This window comes from Ictidomys tridecemlineatus, chromosome 6 (assembly GCF_052094955.1).
Source record: "Ictidomys tridecemlineatus isolate mIctTri1 chromosome 6, mIctTri1.hap1, whole genome shotgun sequence".
NCBI lineage: Eukaryota > Metazoa > Chordata > Mammalia > Rodentia > Sciuridae > Ictidomys > Ictidomys tridecemlineatus.
Window position 1 is genome coordinate 120,350,603 of NC_135482.1, and position 25,119 is coordinate 120,375,721.

General features: G+C 35.4%; 1 protein-coding gene across 6 annotated transcripts in view; it reads left to right on the forward strand.

Moving 5' to 3' along the window:
- Positions 1-25,119, forward strand: part of Sacs (sacsin molecular chaperone) — a 148,138-nt gene that overhangs the window by 52,002 nt on the left and 71,017 nt on the right. For 3 of the 6 annotated variants that reach the window (XM_078015692.1, XM_040281323.2, XM_005337582.4), the window contains exons 5-9: positions 422-507; positions 3,761-3,872; positions 8,538-8,684; positions 10,930-12,424; positions 13,308-13,399. In XM_078015692.1, coding sequence (XP_077871818.1) covers positions 422-507; positions 3,761-3,872; positions 8,538-8,684; positions 10,930-12,424; positions 13,308-13,399 — 1,932 coding nt within the window. Of the gene's footprint in view, positions 1-421; positions 508-3,760; positions 3,873-8,537; positions 8,685-10,929; positions 12,425-13,307; positions 13,400-23,210; positions 23,238-25,119 lie in introns of all 6 variants that reach the window. The other 3 variants (XM_021734738.3, XM_078015690.1, XM_078015691.1) reach the window with 2 other exon arrangements.

The window sequence follows — 25,119 nt, forward strand, 5'->3', positions numbered from 1 at the left end:
AGAGCATTGGTTGAGTTTGAGAGTATTAAGAATGTGACACAAGGCACCACTGTCTCTAGCCAATAATATATTGGCAAAGTAATGACAAATAGCACCATTTATTTAGTTTTCTTTGGAAAATAGCAACATTTCCACACCTATTGTGCTCTTTATTTTTGAATAAGTAATCTTTTTTGATAGTATATTTAAAATATTTTTGTAACCTAATTTGTAGCTCAATTAAAACTCTTGAGATTTGATAAAATTGAGTTTGCTTTACTTCATAATGAATTGCTTAGGTAGATTTTTGAACCAGGATCCTGCTTGAGATATATGAAATAAACTGTACTATCTATAGTTATCTGTGTCATGGAACCAAATCATATGGCTGATAAATCGAAGATATTTATCTAAATCATTTTAAAGGTATTCTGTATTTTAGGTCGATTTGGTCAAACAACTCCACCACTTGTTGATTTTCTCAAGGACATTTTAAGAAGATATCCAGAAGGAGGACAGATTCTTAAGGTAGGGTATGTGTTGTGCTCATGTTTAATTTCCTTTGATAAAAATGAGACACCGCAAAATTTCTTAGAAATCTTTTAGTGTTTAAAGTTTTAAAGTTTTGTCTAGATTTAAATGGCTAAATTTATTTATTTCTGTGACTGCAGTGTATAGGTGGATGGGATAAGTTTGAGAATGCAGTCGGTGTGAGTATGTGAGTTTACCAGGGCAGAGGAGCTCACTGAGCTGCTGTGACTGTCATTAGGCACAAAGTGTTGCTCTAGGACATTGTGTAGAACATGGTGCAGGAGCATCACACAGCAATCAAATTACCAGCCAACCAGACTAATATAAACTTCACGTCAGGGACCAGCAATATATTTACATTTGGCTTTTGGATTTAGAAGTTTACTTTTTGGGCAGGTTTATTTAATAGGATATTTATTTATTTATTTCTACTGACTGATATTCTTTTTTAATGTACTCATTAAAAACAAAGGGGCTGGGGTGTGGCTCAGTGGTACAGTGCTTGCCTAGCATGTGTGAGGCACTGGGTTCAATCCTCAGCACCACATAAAAATAAATAAATAGAATAAAGGTATTATGTACATCTACAACTAAAATAATTAAAATAACAATAGCAACAACAACAACCCCCTCCCAACTGAACAACCATAAAAGAAAGCAATAAAGGAAGATATTGCAAAAAGTAGATTTTGTGTTTAATAACAAACCTCCTTAATGAATTATAAAACAGATCAATTATTATGTCTTTTTCCTTACTAATTTATTTAGTATTTGTTATCTTTGGTATCTTAGCCCTCATTTCTTTAGAGATGGTTAGGACTGGGTCAGTTGAGCTCACATAGTAATGTTCAGTTAGGCACTCAGTGAGCATAGTATCTTTCTTTAATGAAGGTCATGAGATGAAATACTGAAGGAATTTCAGAATGGGCACCAGTGGTTCATAGAAGGTTAATTCGCAAACTTATTATATTGATTAATTAGGAAAATGGACCTGGGAAGAGTATGGATATGGGATTATTATGGGGGTAGAGAGAAGTGAACAGAGTGAATTCAGAATGAAGATGCAGTTGTGACAGGAAGTAGGGTCTCATCAATTCATTGCTAGGAAATGAGGCAGTGGTCTGAGCAAGGTGTGTTGCAAACAGCTGGTGATTGATTCTTCTCCTTTGCTTGTTGTGTATATTTATTTTGTAGCCAGTTCAATAGAATTTTGTTTCTTGGATATTTTAGTGCTAGATTTAATAAGAACCTTAAAAAAACTGCCTGTACCTCAGCTAATACCTTTTGTGATTTTTTTTTAAAAAGGGTCTGGATATTTTAGTGACCTGCCCAAGAGCAAATACAAAATTTATTGCTGCTGCTTCTCAGAATCAATTTATAAGTGATTCCCTGAGGAAATAACTGAGGAGAAAGTTTCCCATCCTATTTGGAGCCGGGGACTTAATATTTTATCTTCATTTTTTTCCATCTCTGCTTCCTAAAATATATATAAATCACAGATATCTGAATGAAGACAAGATCCAACCTCTAAAATGCTATCATTTTGTAAGCTTCTTATTTTTTTGGTAATTATTTCACCCTTATTTTTCATTCTGTTTGTTGTATCATAATGTAAATAAGGTTGCTAAATTTTAGAGATTTTGTTAGGTTGAATAGAATTAAAATGGGCTTAAAAAATAAAAATCCTATGAGAAATGGGCAGTTTGTAAATAGGAGGAATTAGTAGCTGACAAGGATGTAGTAGAAGGGTGTGGTTCAAATACTCAAGTTTGGAGTTGAACAGCTTCTCAGTTCAGCACTATTCCTTCAGTATCCTTTCAGTTGTATTTCACATGGAAGTGTCTCCTGTCTACTCTAATTAAGGTTTTCCTCTCCACACTTCTATGGTATCAGTGTCAGCTCTCTTAAATTCTTATTCATCCCTACCTCTGATTTAGTGAACCTAAGGTTTTGGGGAGGTAAAGAAGTACTATATTTCATTGTATAATTGTTGCAGATTTTATGCCAATTTTTTGGTAAAAAAGTGGGGTGCAACCATTATATGAAGTTTTTTGTTTGTTTAAATTGTGCTGGTGTTACTTAAAAATCCTGTCTGAGAGGCAAGATTAGGATGTACTCCTGAATTAATGTCAATGTGGTGGTGACAATCATGCAGTGAAGTATAGTATTTCTCCGCAAAGTCAGGTTTCTGAGTATAATAATACAGAGTGATTTATTGTGTTTGTAATGACCTGCCTATTTAAATAGAAGCCCTTGATTGGTTTGGTCTTAAGTCATAGCTCATTTGGAAAATTATAATCTATTGATCTTTCCTTACTTTAGACAAGATCTGAAGAAAATAAACTAGGGATAATGTCTATGGAGTTCAGATCAATGTTTTGATGATTATAGCCTGACTTTAGGAGTTAAATCTTAAAATGAAGTTTCTTTTCAACTTACCAGGGCTCAGCAAGTTTTGGTAGATGTCCAGAAGTGGTTGGGGTTGGAAGTTTTATTGAGGCCAGTGATGGGTATAAATCTTAATTTTTCCTTTCGTTTCTGCATTACAGGGGTCTTGTCACCCATTCACTCACCCACCATCCACCAAGGGAACAATATTATTATCTCCTTTGTGAAAGGACTGAAACAGTCCCAGTCATCACACTTTGTACTTAGGAGAATGCCATGTTCATGTGTCAGGCTCTCAAGAATGTGGCATATGAAAGGGTACATATAGATTGATACTACTTGGTTCTTTTTTTTTTTTTTATGAGAAGGTAAGTGTGGTAAGCAAACGATAACCAAAGGTCTGTTTTTGGAAATTGCTCAATAAGCATGAGATACTCCTACAGAGAACAAGATGTGCAGCTTTTGGAAATAATTTCTTTTTAAGGAAGATAAAAAGTTTTAGGTAAATTGAAGAAACAGTTGAAAATAGTTCCAGGATTTGTATTTAGAGGTTAAACTTAGTAATGGTGACTTGAAAAATGTATATAATTAGAAAAGGACTTTTCAGCCACACTTTCATATATATGTAGCAATTACTATTTTTGGTAACCTCACTAGAGCTTAAAGATAATAAGTAGTTGATTTCCTTATATATATATGTACTTTTAAAAATTGTAGGTAAATACAAAGTCGGGCAATAAATAACTATATTATTGAATTGTATATTATTTAATGTATTTCTATACATTAAATTATTTTTTAACATGAACTATATTATAATGTATTATAATGAACTATATTATTTAATATATTTCATGTTTAGGAATTAATTCAGAATGCAGAAGATGCTGGGGCCACAGAAGTTAAATTTTTATATGATGAAACTCAATATGGAACGGAAACTCTTTGGTCAAAAGATATGGCACAATATCAGGGTAAGAATCAATAATTAGGAGCAAACTTTATTTTATGCAACAAGTGATTTTTAATGATTTATGATTCTTTGTTTAATGAACAGTCTAATTATCATTTGCATTTCATGTCTTGGAATGTTTAATTACACTTATTCAGGCACTTTTCTCTGCTTTTGGTTGGAAAATGTCTCTGCCACTTGGTAATTTTAGAGAACCAATAAAAAGCAATATAATTACATAAGTGTTTTATTCTATTCAATCACTTTGGATTTATATTTTTACTAAGATGATGGGATACCCTTTCCATATACATAACATTTTTTGAATTTTGGAAAGAAGGTTGTGCTTTGTGTGTGTTTTGTTTTCTACTCCAGGGATACTTTACACTAGGGGTGAGAGGAAAGATTGAAGGGGAGGAGGAAACAGGAAAATGAAAGAAAAGATAACAAAAGAGCCATAGCCAGTAGATTACTCTGAGCATACTTATACTCTGAAGCAATGTATTGAAAAGAATGTTCATAACTTTTAGTGCAGCTCTGAAGTTGATAGGGTGATTGTAAATGACTATAAATGAAAAAGAAGGGTCGGTTCCCTTTGCTCACAGATTTTCAGAGAGAGATGAGTCATACAGTTTAAAAAGATGCTTTTTGATTTAGGAGGGTGATCACCATTGGTAACTAAGTATTTGGCATAGTCATAACTTAGATGCTTTGTGATTTGGAAGTTGCACTTTCTTTATTCTTTAAAAAGAGACGTATGAATCCTGGTAACATCAGAAGGCTTGCATTTTGGATCTGAGTTCCTGCCACTGTGCTGATTTATGGTCAGTCACATCAGAGGTCATATTGTTTCAAGAGAGGTTTAATGTGTAAGATTTCTCGACTCTTAAGTCTGTGACTGAAGGTAATCATGTGGCAAGACATCCAACTTGGATTCTAGGGACTTCAGGCTATGTCCTAGACCTACATGGGGCTACCATACTGTCAGCTCCTCAGGCACAGGTGCACCAAGTGGCACCTCTGATCCTTACATTTATTCCTGCTCACCTACAATTGGTAACAAGGGCAAAATCTGTCTCCTAGTTAGTTTGATGATTAATTAAGGTCATAGACATGATAATGTTTGTGTCTGGTATTATTCTGATATTGTGTATGTACTGTAGAACCGTAAAGGTAAGATTGTAACGAGATGTTAGAAAGATTTTGCTTCAAAATTCTGCCAGATGTCTGGGATATTTTGTTTCCAGTCTTTTTACCTCATTAAAAAATATTTTAAATAAGATTATTTAGTTGAGTTAGTGCATATTTATGGATAGCCTCTTTAAAAGCATTATCCATTTAATCATTTTTAAAATAAAAGTTGAGCCAGGCGGGGTGGTGCATGCCTATAATCCCAGCAGTTTGTGAGCTGAGGCAGGAGGATCATGAGTACAAAGCCAGCCTCAGCCAAAGTGAGGTGCTAAGCAACTCAGTGTGAGCCCGTCTGTAAATAAAGTACAAATTAGGCCTGGGGATGTGGCTCAGTGGTGGAATGCCATTGAGTTCAATCCCTGGCATGCTCCTCCCCAGAAAAAGGTGACATATAAAAATAGGTGACAGTGATCTTTATCTGTATTTTAAAAAGATTTATTGAAGATTCTCTGTGCTCTTGCATATTTGGGAATGACTTTCTTTTGCCTTTAGACATGAGCAATCTTCTTGGATCACAATTTATTTCTGTTTTTTTTTCTCCATGTAGTGATATTTAGAATTTATATGAGAACTCTTCTGTATAGCTTGTTTTTATTTCTTTTTATATAATGAGTTAATAGAAGGCTAAGATGGTAAATCAGATGCACCAGAGTAAGAGATCTTACCCAGCATTGCACTTAATCAGTCTTTCAAAGATAAAGAGTTAAGACACACAGGTGAAGGGAACACGGAAAAGTCTGGGACTCCTCTTACCTATCTTCAGGTTCTTTGATGCTGTTAGGACACACACTGGCCTTGGTTTAACAGAAATGGTCCCTGAGTTGAGTTGTACATATGGATCATAACTTAACATAGGAGCTATTCCAGTCATAAAACACACTCATATTTTTCTCTGATAATCACAAAACTATGACATTTTCAAGTGGATTATCCTTCATAAATGTATAAATTCCAGATGTTTTTACAATAAGCTACCTTTTTGAAGCTATCCAATAGCTAAGGACTCACCTCTTAGTAAATACTGTGAGTTTCCCCAGAGATCTGTCATCAGCATGTTTACAAGGAGACTTAGCTAGGCCATCTCTTTTTTGAGTATTCCCTAGGTAAAGAAGGTAGATTGCAGGCCTCTGCAAATTTTTTTCTACTGAAATGCATATTTTCTTCTTTCGGGATGCTTTTCTCATAAATATCTCATTTTTGGAACTAAGAGCACCCCCTTTTAATCAGGTGCTGATTTAATAGGTGGTGGGGGTTAAACTGATCTCAGTGATGGAAACGGAGAGAGATCCAGTGAGACTCCCAAGTTGATTGGAGCAAAGGAAAAATATGTGGTCTCTCCTAATTCCAGGATGAGTATGATCAGAATTAACCCTTGAATTAAAGACACTGAGAATTGACAAGGCTTTTCTTGCTGGATGCACAGACTTGAGAAGGGATGTATCTGGCCCACTTTGACCAGTTCCCTGTGCTGCTGTAGGGTCATGTTTGTCTTTGGTTCTAACTGTGAACAGACAGGGTGTAAGGAAGCTCCGGTTCCCAAGGCCTAGGGAAGCTCTGCTTATGGGATGGTTTTCACTGTGTTCCTTCTTTTAGGACCTATAATAGCAATTTGAATATGTACAAAAGCCTCCGAAAAGAGATGTGAAGGGGAAATTATTTTTCAACAAGCATTTTATTTGAATTTTCCAAAAAAAGGTCCTGTTGCTTTGTAATTTAATGAATGTTTTAAATAGGCAGTCAAGCAGTAAAGAGTTGGCTGCCGGCTTTCCTGTTAGTGGGAGGGATGGTGGGTCTTCCTTTGGGCTGGTGGTCTGTTGCATTCCTGGTAATGTTTCATTCAGGGTGTGTCCCCTGCTAAATTTCTTAATTACCTTCCACAGGCCTTACAGTTACATGAGTTCTTTGTAGTTTTGGGTAAGAAGATCACTCGGGCCTGGGGTTCAGTGTTGAGTTTTTGTGGTCCTTTATTCTGTGTCTTCATAGCTATTTTTAATGGACGTGGAGCAGGCAGAACCAGGCACTGCTTTGTTAGATACCATTTTAAATCAACTCAGGTTAACTGTTGTGCAATAACAATATGTGTTTGTTACTATTCCTATGATATTGTGTAAAATTATATATTTTGTCATACTATGTAAAGACTGCTAGCATTATATTAAAGACTAATGGTATCATATGCTGATACTGATTATATTAACACTGACACTTTTAGGTATGTACTCTCTCCTGGGTGCTGTGCTCAGTCTCTTATTTGTATCATCAGATCTTCAATGCTTCTTTGTGGGTAGCTACTATTCTTGTCCTTGTTGCCCAGATGAGGAAACTGAGCCTTCTGACTGTGGTTGCTAATGGTCAGGCTGGTGACATCCAGACTTATTTAAGTCCAGAATCCTCCTCTCACTTGTCCTTTCCAAAACAACCTTTGCAGCCTTAATTTATTATTATCCTGATTATTTTGAAATTAGAAGTGACCATTTTTTGTAAAACAAAACAGGCTGTCATCTTCATATCTGGGCTTAAATTTAAAGGAGCATGAGGAGAACCATTTGAGGATTCTGAGTTCATTTTCATAGTGTATAGATACACATAGCATAGCTTTTTTTTTTTTTTTTTTTTGTACCACTGAGCCACATCCCCAGCCCTTTTTTTGTTTTTTGTTTTATTTTATTTAGAGACAGGGTCTGGTTAAGTTGCTTAGCCTTGCTAAATTACTAAATCTGGCTTCGAACTTGCCATCCTCCTGCCTCACCTCCTGAGCTACTGGGATTACAGGCATTTGCCATCACACCTGGCACACATTATTGTGTATGTGTTATTAAGTAACTATTTTTAAGAGAAAGCATGTTTAAAATATAATGAGTTAATACAGTTGAATATTTAAAAGAATGTTAGAGCTTCTCAAAATAGAGTCCCAAAAATATTGGTGCAGAATTATAAAAATAACTTTTTAAAGAAGCTACTTTGGGTACATGTATGAGGATACAAATTGGTGTCAACATACTTTATATATAATCAGATGAAAAATTGTGTTGTATACGTGTAACAAGAATTAGAATGCATACCACTGTTATTTATTGTAAAAAAATTATAAATAAATAAAAAAGAAGCTACTTTGGATATAATTCTGGATCACATATTTAAACATTTGTCACATTAATGACTTTTTAAATTTTATAAGTAATACCTTTTGTAGAAAACAAAAAGCAAAACTAAAAAAAGGCAAAACTCCAGAATTTATAACATGATTATTAATAGTGAAGAATTATTTTTCATTTTATTGAATAATACATTAATAAGGTTTTTTTGGTCAGCAATAAATTCTTGATTTATTCAGCTGCTAATTTTTACCATTACATTCTTTTTATTGTGAAAATAATTGAAATTATAATGAATTCTGAATTCTGTCACTGCATTCACTTCTCTCCATTTTCCCTTCAAAAAAAAAAAAAAAGAGTGTACTACTTTCTGAATATCTGCCTTGCATTTTAACACCCAGGGTCAGCTCTCTATGTGTACAACAATGCGGTTTTCACTCCAGAGGACTGGCATGGCATTCAAGAAATAGCAAGAAGCAGGAAAAAGGATGATCCATTGAAGGTTGGAAGATTTGGAATTGGGTTTAATTCGGTCTACCACATAACAGGTGTAGTATTTGACTTTTAAGTCTTGATAATGGAAGATATTTTAGACTAAATTGTATAATTTATTTGGTTAATTTTAGAAATGATACTCTTTTAAAGACATCTTTCCCACATTCTTCTGTCAGTAGCAAGAAGTATGTTAATGAATATCAGTGTTCCAAATTTTCTAAAATCATCATAGTTAATTGTACCCAAATTGTACTTCATTATGTCATGTTAAGAGTTAAAGTTATTATGATTCTATGGAATCAGTGTAATACATTGTTATATTGTGTGTGATTTAAATTGTAGCTTTTGAAGTATGAAAATTTGTTATGCTAGAAATCTCTAAGAGTTAAACTGATTCATATAGATTTCCTTGTACATGTTTGCACATATCAGAAGGTTAAAGAGAAAAGTGTAATATCTCATTGGTACTGAATAACTGAAAAAAAACGAAGGTCTTTAAATTGGTTCTGATATCTCTCTATATTTTTTTCTCTTGAGTAAACATGCTATTCTTCTTAGATTTACCAGTATTTTAGAGATCACTTTGAAATCATGTTTTGAATCTGGAAAGAACCTGAGGTTTCTGGAACATAGATACAATTGGAAATGCTTGAAACTCTTAGTGTAGACATTTCTAAGAGTAATGTCTGATCTTCCAAAATCACAGCTTTTAGTGCTTACTATAGTTGTACAATAAAAATTCTTTGTTGAATTGGTTCTTACTATAGTTTTGTTTGAAATTGATTTTAGGAGAAGGAGAGACTGAGTAGGTAGGGCTGTGACTATAGGTAGGATGACCCAGTATTTTATCATTCAAATTGGAACATGTTCAGGAGTAAAGGAGGGTGTTATTATTTTCAGACAATTAGCCTAAATTAGAATTGTCCTGGACAAATGGAAGTGGGATCTTCCTAACTATACCTGAATTTTACTAAACTATTGCACTTACATTAATATTGATTTATGAAATAACATTGAATGTCTCGTATATGAAAATTACATTAAATTATATATTGGAGTATATTACATATGAATAATAATATTCATGTGTTTACTTATTCGAAAGTTAGCCCTTGGGACTGCAACATGTGATGGTTTTGAAGTGTTATGTATGTATACGAATCACACAAGTGTGGAGACTATTCTGCAGGAATGAACCATGAAGTTAGAACCAGGCTGATAAATCAGCATTTGTATCTCAATGTGGTTTTGTTAAGTTGACAATGAGCACATTTATGTGGGACATTAACTGGAGAGAATTCTCTAACCTGAGGATTTGAGAGGCTGTAGGTAATGCTTTTATAGCGTCAGAAATCTCCTTAACCTGATTTTAGTCATAGGTATTTGGCATTGTGTAATGGGTGTACAAACAAGTGTGTCCTGGAATGTAATGTTGCCAGGTAGTTAAATCCGTCCATTTGCTACCCAAGAGCTTATGAGTTTGTGATTGTGACAGTTAACCACACATAGATATTAAGGGTTGACATCATGACGTTACTTCTTGGATGAAGCTTAGGTGCTAATATCTGCATGTGAGACCACATATATCAGAATTACCTTGGGAATTTCACCAAAGGGCATCATGGATAGAATTTCTTTTAATACAGTAGGTCTGACACATCTAGTTTTTTTCTACCAGTGTTGAAATATCACTCAGTCTTTGATTAAGAATCAGTTGAAGCAATTATCAATTCAGGGCCATGTTATAGAAAAAATATGTGTCTCTAAGTACTATACAGGCTCAGTGTGGTGAGACTTTTCCAATGTGCGAAGCACTTTCACCTGAGGGAGCTCACTTCTTATTCACTAGAGGGCCTGTGCTTGTTAGTGACATGGTGGGCAGAACCACCTGCATTATAGTTCTCCTCCCATCTTTTTTTCATAGTATAGAGTTGAATTTTAAATTTTGAGCATAGGTTGTAACTTTGTTAATTGGGTTCAATGTGGCTGTGGGGGCTGAGTATAAATATCAAATGTTCTTTATATCCTATGTTTAATGACGTTGAATATACAGCCTAGGTTTTCACAATAATTATGGACAGTTTCTGGGCCTGGCACTTGTTATTGATTAGATTGAATCAAAAGAGAAATCATTTTTAATGTTCAAAGCATTATTTTTTCAATGCCAAATTAAGTCAGTTGTTGAATCATGTTTTTCAGGTGCTAGATTTTGATGATAATTTTAATCTTATTATAACCACTTATTATCACAGTGCATTAAATTTCAGAGTTGATCATGACTTTAATTTTTATTTACAGATGTTCCTTGTATCTTTAGTGGTGACCAGATTGGGATGTTAGATCCTCATCAAACACTTTTTGGCCCCCATGAATCAGGCCAGTGTTGGAATCTCAAAGATGACAGCAAGGAAATTAGTGAGCTTTCAGACCAATTTGCACCTTTTATTGGCATTTTTGGGAGCACCAAGGAAACATTTATAAATGGCAATTTTCCAGGAACTTTTTTCCGTTTCCCTCTTCGCTTACAACCTTCGCAGCTTAGTAGCAACCTCTATAACAAGCAAAAAGTTCTTGAATTGTTTGAATCTTTTAGGGCAGACGCAGACACAGTACTGCTCTTTCTGAAAAGTGTGCAGGATGTCTCTTTACATGTGCGAGAGGCTGACGGGACAGAGAAACTGGTGTTTAGAGTGACTGCCAGTGAAAATAAGGCCCTGAAACATGAACGGCCAAATTCTGTAAAGATTCTGGAAACTGCAATAAGTAACTATTGTAAAAAGATTCCAAGCAATAGTATCACCTGTGTAACATACCATATAAATATAGTTTTAGAAGATGAGAGTACTAAGGATGCACAGAAGACATCTTGGCTGGTGTGTAACAGTGTGGGTGGGCGAGGGATTTGTAGTAAACTTGACTCTTTAGCTGATGAATTGAAATTTGTCCCAATCATTGGAATAGCCATGTCTTTGTCATGCAGAGGTGACGAAGAAAAAGGAGCAATATCTGATTTCTCAGGAAAAGCATTTTGTTTTCTTCCTTTACCTCCTGGCGAGGAGAGCAGAACTGGGCTCCCAGTCCACATCAGTGGGTTCTTCGGCCTGACTGACAACCGCAGGAGCATAAAATGGAGAGAGCTGGACCAGTGGAGAGATCCAGCAGCCCTGTGGAATGAATTTCTTGTTGTGAATGTTGTCCCCAAAGCATATGCCACCTTGATCTTAGATTCAATAAAACGTCTGGAGATGGAAAAAAGCTCCGATTTCCCTTTGTCTGTGGATGTTATCTACAAGCTTTGGCCTGAGGCCAGCAAAGTCAAGGTGCATTGGCAACCGGTATTGGGGCCTCTGTTTAGTGAATTATTCCAAAATGCTGTGATTTACTCAATCAGCAATGATTGGATCAAGTTGGAACAAGCCTATTTTTCAGAACTTGATGAAAGTTTGGAATACACACAATCTGTGCTCAACTACCTCCAGAGCTCAGGGAAGCAGATTGCCAGGGTGCCAGCAAATCTGGCTGCTGCAGTTCAGCTCAATGCTGTTGCCTCCTCCAGCTCCACGCTTATGAGGAAGGTGACACCTGCATGGGTGCGGCAGGTGCTGAGGAAGTGTGCACATTTGGGCAGTGCTGAAGAAAAGCTTCACCTTCTGGAATTTGTGCTTTCTGACCAAGCCTACAGTGAGCTGCTTGGGCTAGAGCTGCTACCTTTGCAAAATGGAAATTTCATCCCCTTTTCCTCATCTGTGTCAGATCAAGATGTTATTTATATTACCTCAGAAGAGTATCCAAGGTAGAGATCATACCTCTCAAATGCTTGTTTACTCTGGGGGCTTCCTGCCCCTCCCCGCATCTTTTATTGTAAAACATATCAGTTAGCTATGTAGATTTTGTGGGTTGGGAAGGTTTTTTGAAGAAATATTTTGTTAAAATACTAAAGGATATGTTGCACATTTTAAAATGCAAAAGGGTGCCAGTTATTTATCATTTAAAAAATTATCTAAAAGCTGGGCATGGTAGCATACATCTGTAGTCTCAGATACTTGGGAGGCTGAGGCAGAAGGATTATTTGAGCCCAGGAGTTCAAGGCCAATGTGGGCAATAGTGAGATCCCATCTCAAAAAAAAAGTTATCCAAGTAGTTATTTACCTTAAATGTGAATAGCATCCCTGAGAACCATGATTATAAAGTGCTAGTAATAACTAGGTCAGATTAGTCTCTATTGAGGTGTTTTGATGTATCTCTTTATAACTGAGGGTATGTATTGACATTTCAGAAAGGAAAACTGATTTTATCCTATGGTGTTTAGAACATGTCTGAATTATTTTTTAAGTATTTTTCTTTAGTTGTAGATGTACACAATGACTTTATTTATTTATTTTTATGTGGTGCTGAGGATTGAACCCAGTGCCTAACCCGTGCTAGGTGAGCACTCTATCACTGGGCCACAACCCAATATGGTACACAATATCCTCATATTTTAATCCAAAGCCTAGGTAATAATTGGTCAAAAGTACTGAAACTATTTCATCTGTATACTTTATGTAAATTTAATCTTATCATTTTATGTAAGAAAAAAATAGTAGGTTTAACTGGCTTGAAATTCTATGGTAGAATATTTTTTAATTTTAGCATTATTAAAAGATTATAATTGCTGTGTGCCTTTCATTTTCTAGGTCCCTTTTCCCAGGTCTTGAAGGAAGATTTATTTTGGATAACTTGAAACCTCACCTTCTAGCTGCTTTAAAGGAAGCTGCCCAAACCCGAGGTATTATAGTTGTTTAGAATTTTTTTAAAAAACAAACCTCTTGCTGGGCATGGTGGTGCATGCCTGTAATTCCAGTGGTGTGGGAGGCTGAGTCAGGAGGACCACAAGTTCAAAGCCAGCTTCAGCAATTTAGAGAGGGCCAGAGCAAGTTATTGAGACTCTGTCTCAAAATAAAAAGGACTGGGGATGTGGCTCAGTGGTTAAGTGCCCCTGGGTTCAATCCCTGCTACCTCCACGCCCCCCCCAAAAATGAATCTTACAAGGATGTAAATAGGTTTTGTAAGTTTTCTATTAATAATTATTCATTTTAGACTTGTAAATCAATGATTGTATATGGTTCAGCCTAACAGTATTGCTATATTTTAAGATATTTCAGAAGTCATTCTAGCATCTAAAAGAATCCAAACATAATGTATGTAAGAGTCTCTCCTGTCATGGTCTGATGGTGGCTATTTACAGAATCTCATCTTTACCAGTGTAGGGCTTTGCATTTTTTTCTAGTGCTTTTTCATTTTGACATTTGAGCCTCTTTTCCTCACACCTTGCAGAGCCTGTGTAGTAATAAGGACAGCAATTATTAGTTAAGTGGCATGGATAGGAATAGAAAGGTTAATAAGTTCAAGGACATCACAGAAGTTCAGGTCTTTGACCTTGCCCTCTTTGTTTCCTCCAGGGCTTCTTGTGGTTATGCTGGGTTTGCATTAAATGTGATCAGCTTCCTAGAAATGTGAGCTGGTACATTGAACCCCATAAAACTTTTCACTGAAGTATAACGTACATACAGAAAAGTGCACTTATCATGAATGTTGGCGTAGAGGAATTGTACAAACTGAACATACCTATGTCACCTAGATCAGAAAACAGGACCAGAGTCCCTCTCTTTCCTTTTCAGTTCACAACTCAAGGGGCACAGCAGAAATTAACTTAGCTAGTTATCATCCTTTTAAAAGCAATCATACAGTATGTACTTTTTGTTTTGCTTCTTTAACTTAACTGTAGTGCTACTGAGATTCTTCCAATCATCGTATGGTGGTATAATTGCTCTTATTGCTATAGTACTTCATTGTGTGATGGATTACTTTCTTTTGAAGAGAATATTTGGTTGGTGGCAAATAGTTTCTGTTGTGGATATGGATTTACAAATCAGCTGAAAGTTATTCAGAGCCAAATTAGGTGAAAAGAATAGAAGGCCAACAGAGTAATACTACTTTGGCTTGGAATTTTTCAGATATCCTATTGTATAGAGTGTGGCCAAAGTTTGCTTTTCTAGCCTCAGTGGATTGGTTGGGGGGGAACACACTTGGTGTTATATTTGTAGGAGTGAGTTAAATTTATAAGTTAACTTTGGTAATTTGATATCTTTACAAAGTTCAGTCTTCCTACTTTACGTATTTTCTCTCTCTCTCTTTTTTTTTTTTGTTCTTAGGACTTAACCCAGAGGTACTTTACCAGTTAGCTATATCCCCTATATCAAAAAAATATTTATTTTTTTTGAGACAAGGTCTTGCTGAGTTGCTCAGGGCCTTGCTAAATTGCTGAGGCTGACCTCAACTTGCAATCCTCCTGCCTCAGCCTCCTGAGTCACTAGGTTTACAAAGTGTGCCACCATATCCTGCTCATTATCTCTTTTGCATGTCCTGGTTATTTCCTGGTTATACCATAAACACTGTGTTTTGTCTCTTGTTAATTTATCTTTTGGTTAATTTTTTTTGAATGATAACTAGATGTTTATTCAAGGCTTTCTTTTGTTTGTTTTTCATCATCCATCATGTGTGCTTATAGCAGCCAGTGTCCTGTTCTTCTGTTGAGCCCTAGAATTAAATGCAGTAACTCACAATGTAGTTATAGGCAGCATTAGAAAAACCACAGGCTTCTTTACATGTGTCCTGCCCCTGCAAAATATGGAGGAGCTTGCTGTAAGAAACATACTGAGCATGTGCAGATTCTCTTCCTAAATTTACCAATTGGGTCATTCTACCTTTTGGAGGTGTGGGGTATATGAGTATGAGAAGAGAGAGACCGAAAATATTGTTTGTGGAGATCTCTTCATGTGGTAGGAAACACCAAAAATACATACAGCATTTGGTATTTTCTGTTCTAAGTAATGGTTACTCCATTGTTTTGCTGACAGAAAGCACCGTGGACTCTCAACTTGTGTTTACCTATAAAACTGCTTACTCAGTCTTGAAAGTACTGCTGCATGAAATTAAAATGTGATGTTTCTTCCCATGCAGTGGATAGTTCTCTTCTACTTCTGTAACTCAAACAATTTCTCTTATTATTTGATAATTTCTCCTTTTACTTATAACACATTTAAATTCTTAGTCAAATAGTAATTACTGCTTGTATTTTCAATGTTTACATCTATTGTCCTTTTGTCATTAGCAATTGAACATGTTTCAGTATCTTCTATTTCAGGGAAAGCAAAAGAAACCTTGACTTTGATTTCAATTCTTGAATTCTGTCACAGTCCAGTTTCTAGAAGAGTAGTCTTATTACTCTGACCATTTATTATCACTGTAAACAGACTTTTACTTCTACTGTCATTCCTCTGAACGCTGGCTGAAGTCAACTATTAATAATTTCTGTGTTATTATGTTTAGTGTATTCTTTTTTCCCTTTTATATGATCTCCCTGAAGATCTCGTGCTGTTGCTCACTACTTTATACCCTCTGCTTTTAAGCTACTATTCTTTCTTTTATCCTCCTATATCTTTGACTATTCCCAGAATTATTTGTGAATCCCTGTTCTTTAGTTAACTCCCTAAATATGAGTTAGTTCAGGGGCTCCTTCTTCAGCTATTTTATTTTATTCTTTATTTTCTTTGAGTATATTTATTTGTGTATTAATGACCTCCATAGCAATCCAGTCTCAAGTGTAATGTAATGAAACAATTAAAAACCTGGCCTTATAGTCACATAAGTCTGAGTTCAAACTTCACTCCTTGATTTATTGTGTGACTTTGAACAAAATCATCACCCTTTCTGAACCTGTTTCCTCTTTGATGCACTGATATCCTTCCATAAGGGTGTATCTGATGTCCTCCAGATTTGATTACATGGGTTACAGGAATACTGCTGTATTGTGAGGTTAATGAAATGAGAATAAAGATTGAGTGGATTGTGGCACCAGTCACATGTTACCAACTGAATTTTATCCAGATTTGTATAAATTACACTAGGACAGATTATTAAGAAGATTTTTTTGAGGACAAAATAATGTATACAGAATCTATCTATCTATCTATATTTGTCTATTATGTATGTTGCTTAGCTCAATTCCTAGCACATAGTAGATATTAATAAATGGCATTTATTATGAATGATCATTTTACATTTGGAGTTTCATAAGTATTTCAAAAATAAAACATTTTCAAAAATTTTAGTCCTCACCTGAAATCATTTCTTCTTTTGAATGACCCTGTTGAGAATGATGCCACTATCCATGGGAATTGTTCTAGATGAGTTCTTGTTTGTTGTCTTTTTCTGCAGTTTGCTGGTTGTTTGTTTTAGTCAGCTTTCTCACTTCTGTGACCAAAGACTTGACAAGAGCAATTTTGGGGATGGGGGGGAATGTTAATTTGGCACTTAGGATTTCAGAGATCTCAGTGCATAGACATCCAACTCCACTGCTCTGTGCCTGAGGTGAGGCAGAACATCATGGCAAAAGCAGCTCAGGACATGACAGTCAGGAAGCAGAGAGACTAAGCTCAGCTCACCAGGGACAAAATGTATACCCCAGAGGCAGATCCAGTGACCAACCTCCTCCAGCCACACCCTGCCTGCCTACAGTTAATGCCCAGTGAATCCATTCAAGTGGATTAATTCACTGATTAGATTAAGCTCTCATAACCCAATCATTTAGCATCTAAACCTTCTTGCCTTTTGTATTACATGAGCTATAGGGGGACACCTCATATCTAAACCATAACACCCCTGCTCCAGGTTTTCCAGTAGATACTGATTTAATCAAAAGAGATCTAGACTTGTTAGTATGTGCCAGATAATGTTCATGATTCTGAATTATTTCATAATTGTGAAGAGTATCTTAGTGACCTTGCTCTAGTCAAAGTTACTCTTCTATTCTAGTCATACAGGCACATATAGCCTGACAGACATAAATGATCCCTTAATTACATGAGAGCAGCAATACCAAGCAGATCTGTCACCACCATGTAGAACAGTGTCTACTTCAAGATAGGTGCTCAATAATTTTTTTAACTGAATCAACATTTTCTCATATCGGTACTTCTGTATATGGTATTTCTTTTGCGTAGGATACTTTCTTTCCATCTTGCATTTGCCCAGGCAACATTTGTGTGTGTGTGTGTGTGTGTGTGTGTGTGTGTGTGTGTGTGTTTGTGTGTGGTGCTGGGATTGAATGCAGCACTTGCATATACTAGGCAAGTGCTCTACCAATGAGCTACAGCCCCAGCTTCTAACATTTTTTTAAAATTAATTTTTAAAACTGATACATAAAAACATAAAGATTTTGCATGTTTATGGGGTACCATGTAATGTTTTGATATATTTATACATTGTATAATATTTTAAATCAGGTTAAACATGCCCATCTTCTCAAACATTTATCATTTCTTTATGGTGAAAACATTCAAAATTCTTCTAGCTTTGTGAAATACACAGTATATTATTGTTATATGCAGTCACCCTGCTGTACAATAACACAGTTGAAATTCTTATTCCTGTCTAACTATAACTCATTACCCATCGATGAACTTCTTCCCATCCCGCTCACTTCTCTACTCTCACCATTTCCCGTAACCAGCATTCTTCTCTCAATTTATATGAGATCAACATTTTTACATTCTGTGTATGAGTGAGATCTTGTGGTAACTGTCTTCTGTGCCTGGCTTATTAGCTAGCATAAGGATCTCTGTTTTCATCCATGTTGTTGTGAATGACAGTATTCTATCCTTTTTTATGGCTTGATAGAATATCATGGTATGTATATACCACTTTATCCATTCATAATATGATGGATACTTAACGTTGTTTCCATTTCTTGCCTATTGTAAATAGTGCTGTAGTAAACCTGGAAGTGCAGATGTCTCTGACATGTCAGTTTCTTTTCCTTTAGATATATCCAGGAGTGGTATTGCTAGATCATTGGTAGTTCTAGTTTTAATTTTTTTTGAGGGAACTGCATACTGTTTTTTATAATGGCTGTACTAATCTACATTCCCACCAACAGTGTGTAGTGTTGCGTTTTCTCTACATCCTTGCCAGAACTTGTTATCTTTGTCTTTTTGATAGCAGCAGTTCTTAATGAAATGAGTTGATACTTTATTGTGATTTTGATTTACATTTCCCTTATGATTAATGTTTTTGTGCAGTTTTTCATAAACCTGTTGGCCATTTCTGTGTCTTCTTTTGAGAAGTGTCTGTTTAGGTCCTTTACCCATTTTTAAAACTGGTTATCTTAAAATCAGCATACTATATTGATGCAGCCACATCAACGTTTATAGCAGCTTAATTCACAATAGCTAGACTATAGAACCAACCTAGGTGTCCCTTAATAAATGAATGGATAAAGAAAATGTAGTATATATACTCAATGGAAAATTACTCAGCTTTAAAAAAGAGTGAAATTATGGTTTGTTCAAGAGTGTAAGTTGTTTAACTTCCATTCATTTGTATAGTTTCCAAACCTATTGATTTCTAGTTTTTATTGTATTGTCATGAGAAAATTTACTTGAAATGGGTTGTGTATCAGATTTATTGATTTGTATATGCTGAACCGTTCTTGCTCTGGAATGAATCCCACTTGATCACTGGGAATCTATTTAGTGTGTTGTTGGCTTCAGTTTGTTAGTATTTTGTTGACAGTTTTTATATCTATGTTCATCAAGGATATTGGCCTGTAGCTTTCTTTTCTTCTATTGTTGTGTTCATATCTCATTTATGTATCAGGGCAATTCTGGCCTTTTGGAATGAGTTTGGGAGAATTTCATCTTCCTTCAGGTTTTTTTTTTTTTAATAATTTAAGAAGAATTGGTATTAGTTCTTTAGTATTTGGTAGAACTAAGCAGTGAAGTTATCTGGGAGACTTTTTATTACTAATTCAAACTCATTACTCATTAGTGGTGTATTTAAGTTTTCCTGTTTTTTCATGATTCAGTCTTGCTAGGGTGTATGTGTCCAGAAATTTATCCAATTCTTCTGTCATTGAATTTGTTGTATGATCCTTTGCATTTCTGTAGTATCCATTGTAATGTCTTCCTTTTCATCTCTAATTTTAATGTATTAAGTCTTCTTTTTTCTTATTTAATCCAGCTAAGGACTTGCTGATTATCTTTACGAAGAGCCAACTCTACATTTGTCTACTGTATATTTGTTAGTGCTTCCCTTATTTCTGCCCTGATTTTTATACTATTTTTACATCTACTAAATTTTTTTTTTTTGTACTGAGGACTGAGCTCAGGAGCACTCAGCCACTGAGCCATATCCCCAGTCCCATTTTGCATTTTATTTAGAGATAGGGTCTTACTGAGTTGTTTAGCACTTTCCTTTTGCTGAGATTGGCTTTGAACCCGCCATCCTCCCGTCCCAGCTCCCAAGCCTCTGGGATTACAGGTGTGCACCACTGTGCCCAGCGCCTCCTAACATTTTAAAGTTTTGTTGTTCCATTTTGCATCTTTCCCTGTTGCCTGCTCCTACTATTGTTAACATAGTTATTAAGGTCTTTTTGTTTTTAATATTCATAATAAAGATATGAATTGCCTACATACTGTGTTCCGAGCATTCTGAATTTGTCTGTGTAGTTACTTTGACCAATGCATTGTATACTCTTCAATGTTTTCCTCTTACTTATTAACATCTCTTTTTTTTCAGTTTGAAGAACTCTTAACATTTCTAAACACATGTGTGGAGGAGATATATTCTCTCAGCTTTTGTTGTCTGGGAATATTTAACTCTCATTTCTAAAGGATAGCTTTGCTGGATACAGCATTCTTTGTTGACATTTTTTTCTTCTTCATTATTGTGAAAATTCCTTACCATTATTGTGAAAATTCCCTCTTTCATTGCCTATAAGGTTTCTGCTGACAAGTCTTCTATCAGGCAAACTTGGACTCTTATTTGTTAATTATTTCTTTAATTTTGAGAATCTTACACCTTGAGAGCTTGATTGTAATATGTCTTAGGATAGACATGGTTGAGTTAAATCTGACTGGTTATCTTTTGACCTTCCTATACCTGGATGTTTGTTTTCTTTTTAGATTTGGGAAGTTTTCTGTTATTATTTCTTTGAATAAACTTTCTCTCTTTTTGGCATTCTCAAGATCCTTTTAAACCTCCAAATCTGAATAGTTGCTCTTTTATTATTGTCCCGATGTTGATATTAGCTTTCTTCTTTCCTCTTCATTTTTTTTGACAGGTTGTTGTTTCCATCTGCCAAGTGAGGCCTGGATTTCAGGAACAGGACTACAAAAGGATGTCAATCATATCATTTGCCTGTGATTTAGTATTTCTTTCCAAATTAGTGTCTTCTGTTACAGTGTTTTTCATTACCATGAGATAACAGCCTATATCATCATCTCCTTTTGAGAAGCTCAAAGAAATTGAAGGATTTAAATGATTTGCTTGAGTTGTAGAATTGGAGCCACAATTCTGTTTATTTTTTATTTGCAGGTCTAGATTATTTATCTATTAAAAAGTGAGTAAATGGGTTAATTCAGAAATTGGGGAAGAAGAGAAGAGTTAGAAGAGCAGGTAACTGGACAAACTGAATGAAAGGAAAAAGCAATTAAGTGAGACAAATGCTTAACATAGTGGCACCAGGATCCTATTTGTATACTTTTAAATTTTTATATTCATTTATTAGTCATGCTCATATGCTTTGTTTCATATCATGACCAGAGTCTTCCATAAGTGTCGGTTTCAAATTCCCATATGTACCAGGCATCATGCTAAATGAGATTAATATACAGATGGATAAAATTGAAGAAGTTCACAGTGGAGTGAGGACCCTGATGTAAAAATCATTACTGTCATTTAGTTTGATGGGCACTTAATTAAATATTGAGAATAGAGTGGGTCTATATTGAGGTGGGTGGCAAGTCAGGGAGAGCCCATGTAATGTCTTGCACATGTAGGGAAAATTCTAGCCACCCCCATAGCTATTTATTGGATGGAAGGGACCATGTATTAAGAATGGTCTCTTTTACCCTTCCAACTCCACTCTCACCCTCACCTTCACCCTCATTCAGGCCACTGTCATCTCTCCTTGAAATGGGGAAATAACCTCTAGTATCTCCCCGTGTTCATTCTTACCCCTCAGGTTGACTCATCGTGCACAAGTATTGTCTTTCTAAAATACTACTTTCCTACCACTTCTCAAAAATCTTTCACAGACTTCCACCTTTTACTTACAAAAAGGCCTAATCCTTAACCTTTCTAACAAGGCTGTTTATTACCTGGCTGCCGCAGCCCGGCTGGCTGGGCAAAATAACCGGGAGGTGACGAGCAACTTGTGTAGATTGATACAGCAGGAGTGGGAGCCGTTTATTGTAGGACAGGAGGGGTATATATACATTCCACTCAGCTTATCTTAATTAACATAAACTAGATACAGCAGTCAACCAATAAGGAATCTTCACACTTAGTGGCTCGCTGGCGTTACTTCACAAACCACTCCCTCTGGCAAAATGCCAGGCACCATCTTGACTTGTTCACAGACCTTAACACCTGGCTTTGTTTTCTGGGTGTCATAAAGATGCCTGAAACGTGGAAATCCTACATAAATCTTTGGTGTTATTCCTCTCCTTCCTTGATTTCTTTGTTTCTTGTGATCTTCTCATATTTGGGGAACAGTATGTTCTCCTTCTCTCTTAGGTGTGGGACATGTGGCTTTTGTCTTTGCCATCCTCCTTCATCTTGCTACTTGGTACTTCTCTTGCTTGCTGCCACCTGTGCTTCCAGAGCACTGGGCTCACCACAGCACTACACCGGTACTTCTTGTTTGTATGTTTATCTAATACCTGCTTTCCTCATTAGACAGAGACAGAGTCTGGGACTACGACTGGCTGTTATCTTCTGTGTAACTAGCACTCAGCTGATTTGCCTGACAAATGCCTACCCTTAAGGTGATTTGAAGGATGTTTAGAAGATTAGAAGAACTTAAATTTCTTTGGTTAGACCTGTGATTCTTGTCTTAGCTGCCAGGTTGAGCCTAAGATGCCCAAATACACAAACATTTTATCAAGTTACAGCAATCTGCTTGATCAAATAAACGACTTGCCTAGGCAGGGAAGGGTTAGATGTCAATGGAGCAGTTCTTGGAAGTGTGTAATTATTGGTGGTTGTCTAAGCAAGTGGTGGGAATATTTGATAAAATTTCCCTTTCTTTTTCATAAACTCAGAATTGTACCTTTACTTTCTTTAAGTATTTAAAAATTATGCTTCTCTTTCTCAATTGTTTTCTAGAATCTCTGAAAGTTATATGATGCTAGCCTGTGCATAAAGCCCATAAAATCTTATCAAGTGACTTTATGTGGATGAAATGCAATTGATGCTTATAAACTACATGCTTCTTACTTCTTTACTTTGTTTCTGAACTAAAACTCCTGATTGTTTGTTATGTTGTTTGGATTAGCTTGCATTGAAATGTCTTTAAAATTTTAAATGTATATTCTGCTACATTAAGAGTTTTGTTTATGACTTGTCTTTTACATAATGAAGAGTAAAGATTCTATAGACAGCATTGTCTTAAGATACCAAATAATTGTTACAGCAGTTATGTGAAAATTGTGACAATTTTGGCTTTTCTAAGAATGGATTTAATTACATTCTAGCACAACAACTTCTCTGGGGATATTCAGGTAGGATAACTGACTGAATGTTGTGTTCTTTTGAAGCTTGATGTTTGTGTTCATTTGATTTTTGAATCATGTGTTTTCTTTTATCTAAGTAGTTAGAAATTATACCAACAATTTTTTTTTGGTGGTAATAACTATTAAAGGAGAGAGGAAACTTGATTAATACAGGTATTTGTTGTTGCACATAGTACAATAAAACCATAGTTAAATGACTTAGAAACAGTTCATTTCATAGGACATTTAGTCTCAAATGAAAGATCATGCAGAAATTTTGTATTTTAAGCTGTGATATTTAATAGGAAAGTGTAACAGTGAATGTACCTCTGTTATATGTACACACAGATATTCAGAAGAAAGTGTAGGAAGAATGAATTCTGAGATCTCTCTCACTAGAAAGTTAGAGGCCTCACAATGAACCATTTGATTTTGGCTTAGTGCTGAGGCTGGTGATAGTGGGAGCCCTGTCCTGGGCATGCTGAAGAATCACACCGTGGCCCATCTAGTTTTTATTAGGGACCATTGACTAACGGTCCTCATAATGCCTATTTTGTCATTTTACTGACTCTCTCTCTATATATATGTATTTTTTTTTACATAAAACCAACTTTATTCAACTTGTGGTTTTACTTTTCCCAAGTTCATGTTTCACTTAGAAATTTAAAAGGTGCAATATTTCCTTTATAGAAATTGTTTCTATGATAAATGTTATTCTTTGAAATAGACCATGCATATAAAATCAGCTTAGAAATCAAATCATTATTGTACTGATAATTGATAATAGATATTAGATTTGGCTTCTGATTTATATTAAAAGTACCTTATTAGTCTTAACTACTATTATAAAATTTTCCTAAAGCTTTATCAATATATCTTACATTTTGTAACATGTAGTCAAATCAAAGAGGAAAGGAAAATCTTGACTAAAGTAGGCTGCATAGTTAACACTTGCCCTGAGGACTCTTCCAGGTTAGGTATAGTTCTCTAAATGCTGTTTCATCTCCCATTCTAAACCAAAGCCTGGAAATCAGTGGCAGAGCATCAGTGCTGTTTAGGAGAATAAATTTGGTCATTGGGACTAATTTTGAACCCCCTTGGCCTGCTGCATATAAAAGTGGGACATTTGTACTAATCCCCGATGCTTAGCAGTGCTGCCACTAGACTTGTGGCATTCCTGCTAGAGTCTTAGCTGTCAGTTAGAATCTCTTTCCTTTTTGTGTTTGGTCTTTTCTTTTTCTTTATTTTAATATATATATATATATATATACACACACTCATATACATATATATATGTGTGTATACATATATATATTGTATATATATATTATTTTTGAAGATTTGACTGGACCATTTAATTGGACCATCACTATATCACATATTTATTTACATAGAGATTTTAATATGTTTACACAGTGGAGCATTATTAGAACTCATTAAAGCTGGCATTGCCATGTATGCCCAAAAGTATAAAAAACTTACCTGTACTTGAAGTCTCAGATCAGCACTGTAGCCAATTGGGTGTGATTCTGGAGGAGTCTGATCAAATGTTGTAAACTTCAGTTAATATTTGGGACTGTGATTTTTTTTGGTTAAGTAATTTTTTTTTTAAATTTTAAAAGTGCTTTCCCAACATATAATGATCTTTACAACATTCAAGAGAGGTACATAAATAATACAACACTTTCAAAGATGGAGAAACTCAGGCAGAGATTAGTATTTTATATTGAAGGGCACAATATGTAGCACAATTGGGAAAAGAATTTGAAGTAGACTGCATTATTTCCATTCATGTTGAACTTGTCTTCACTAAGCATAAACATATAAATAAACATAGACATTAAAAACATAGTTCAGTCTTTGAATAGTGATTCATCCTATTGATGTTGTT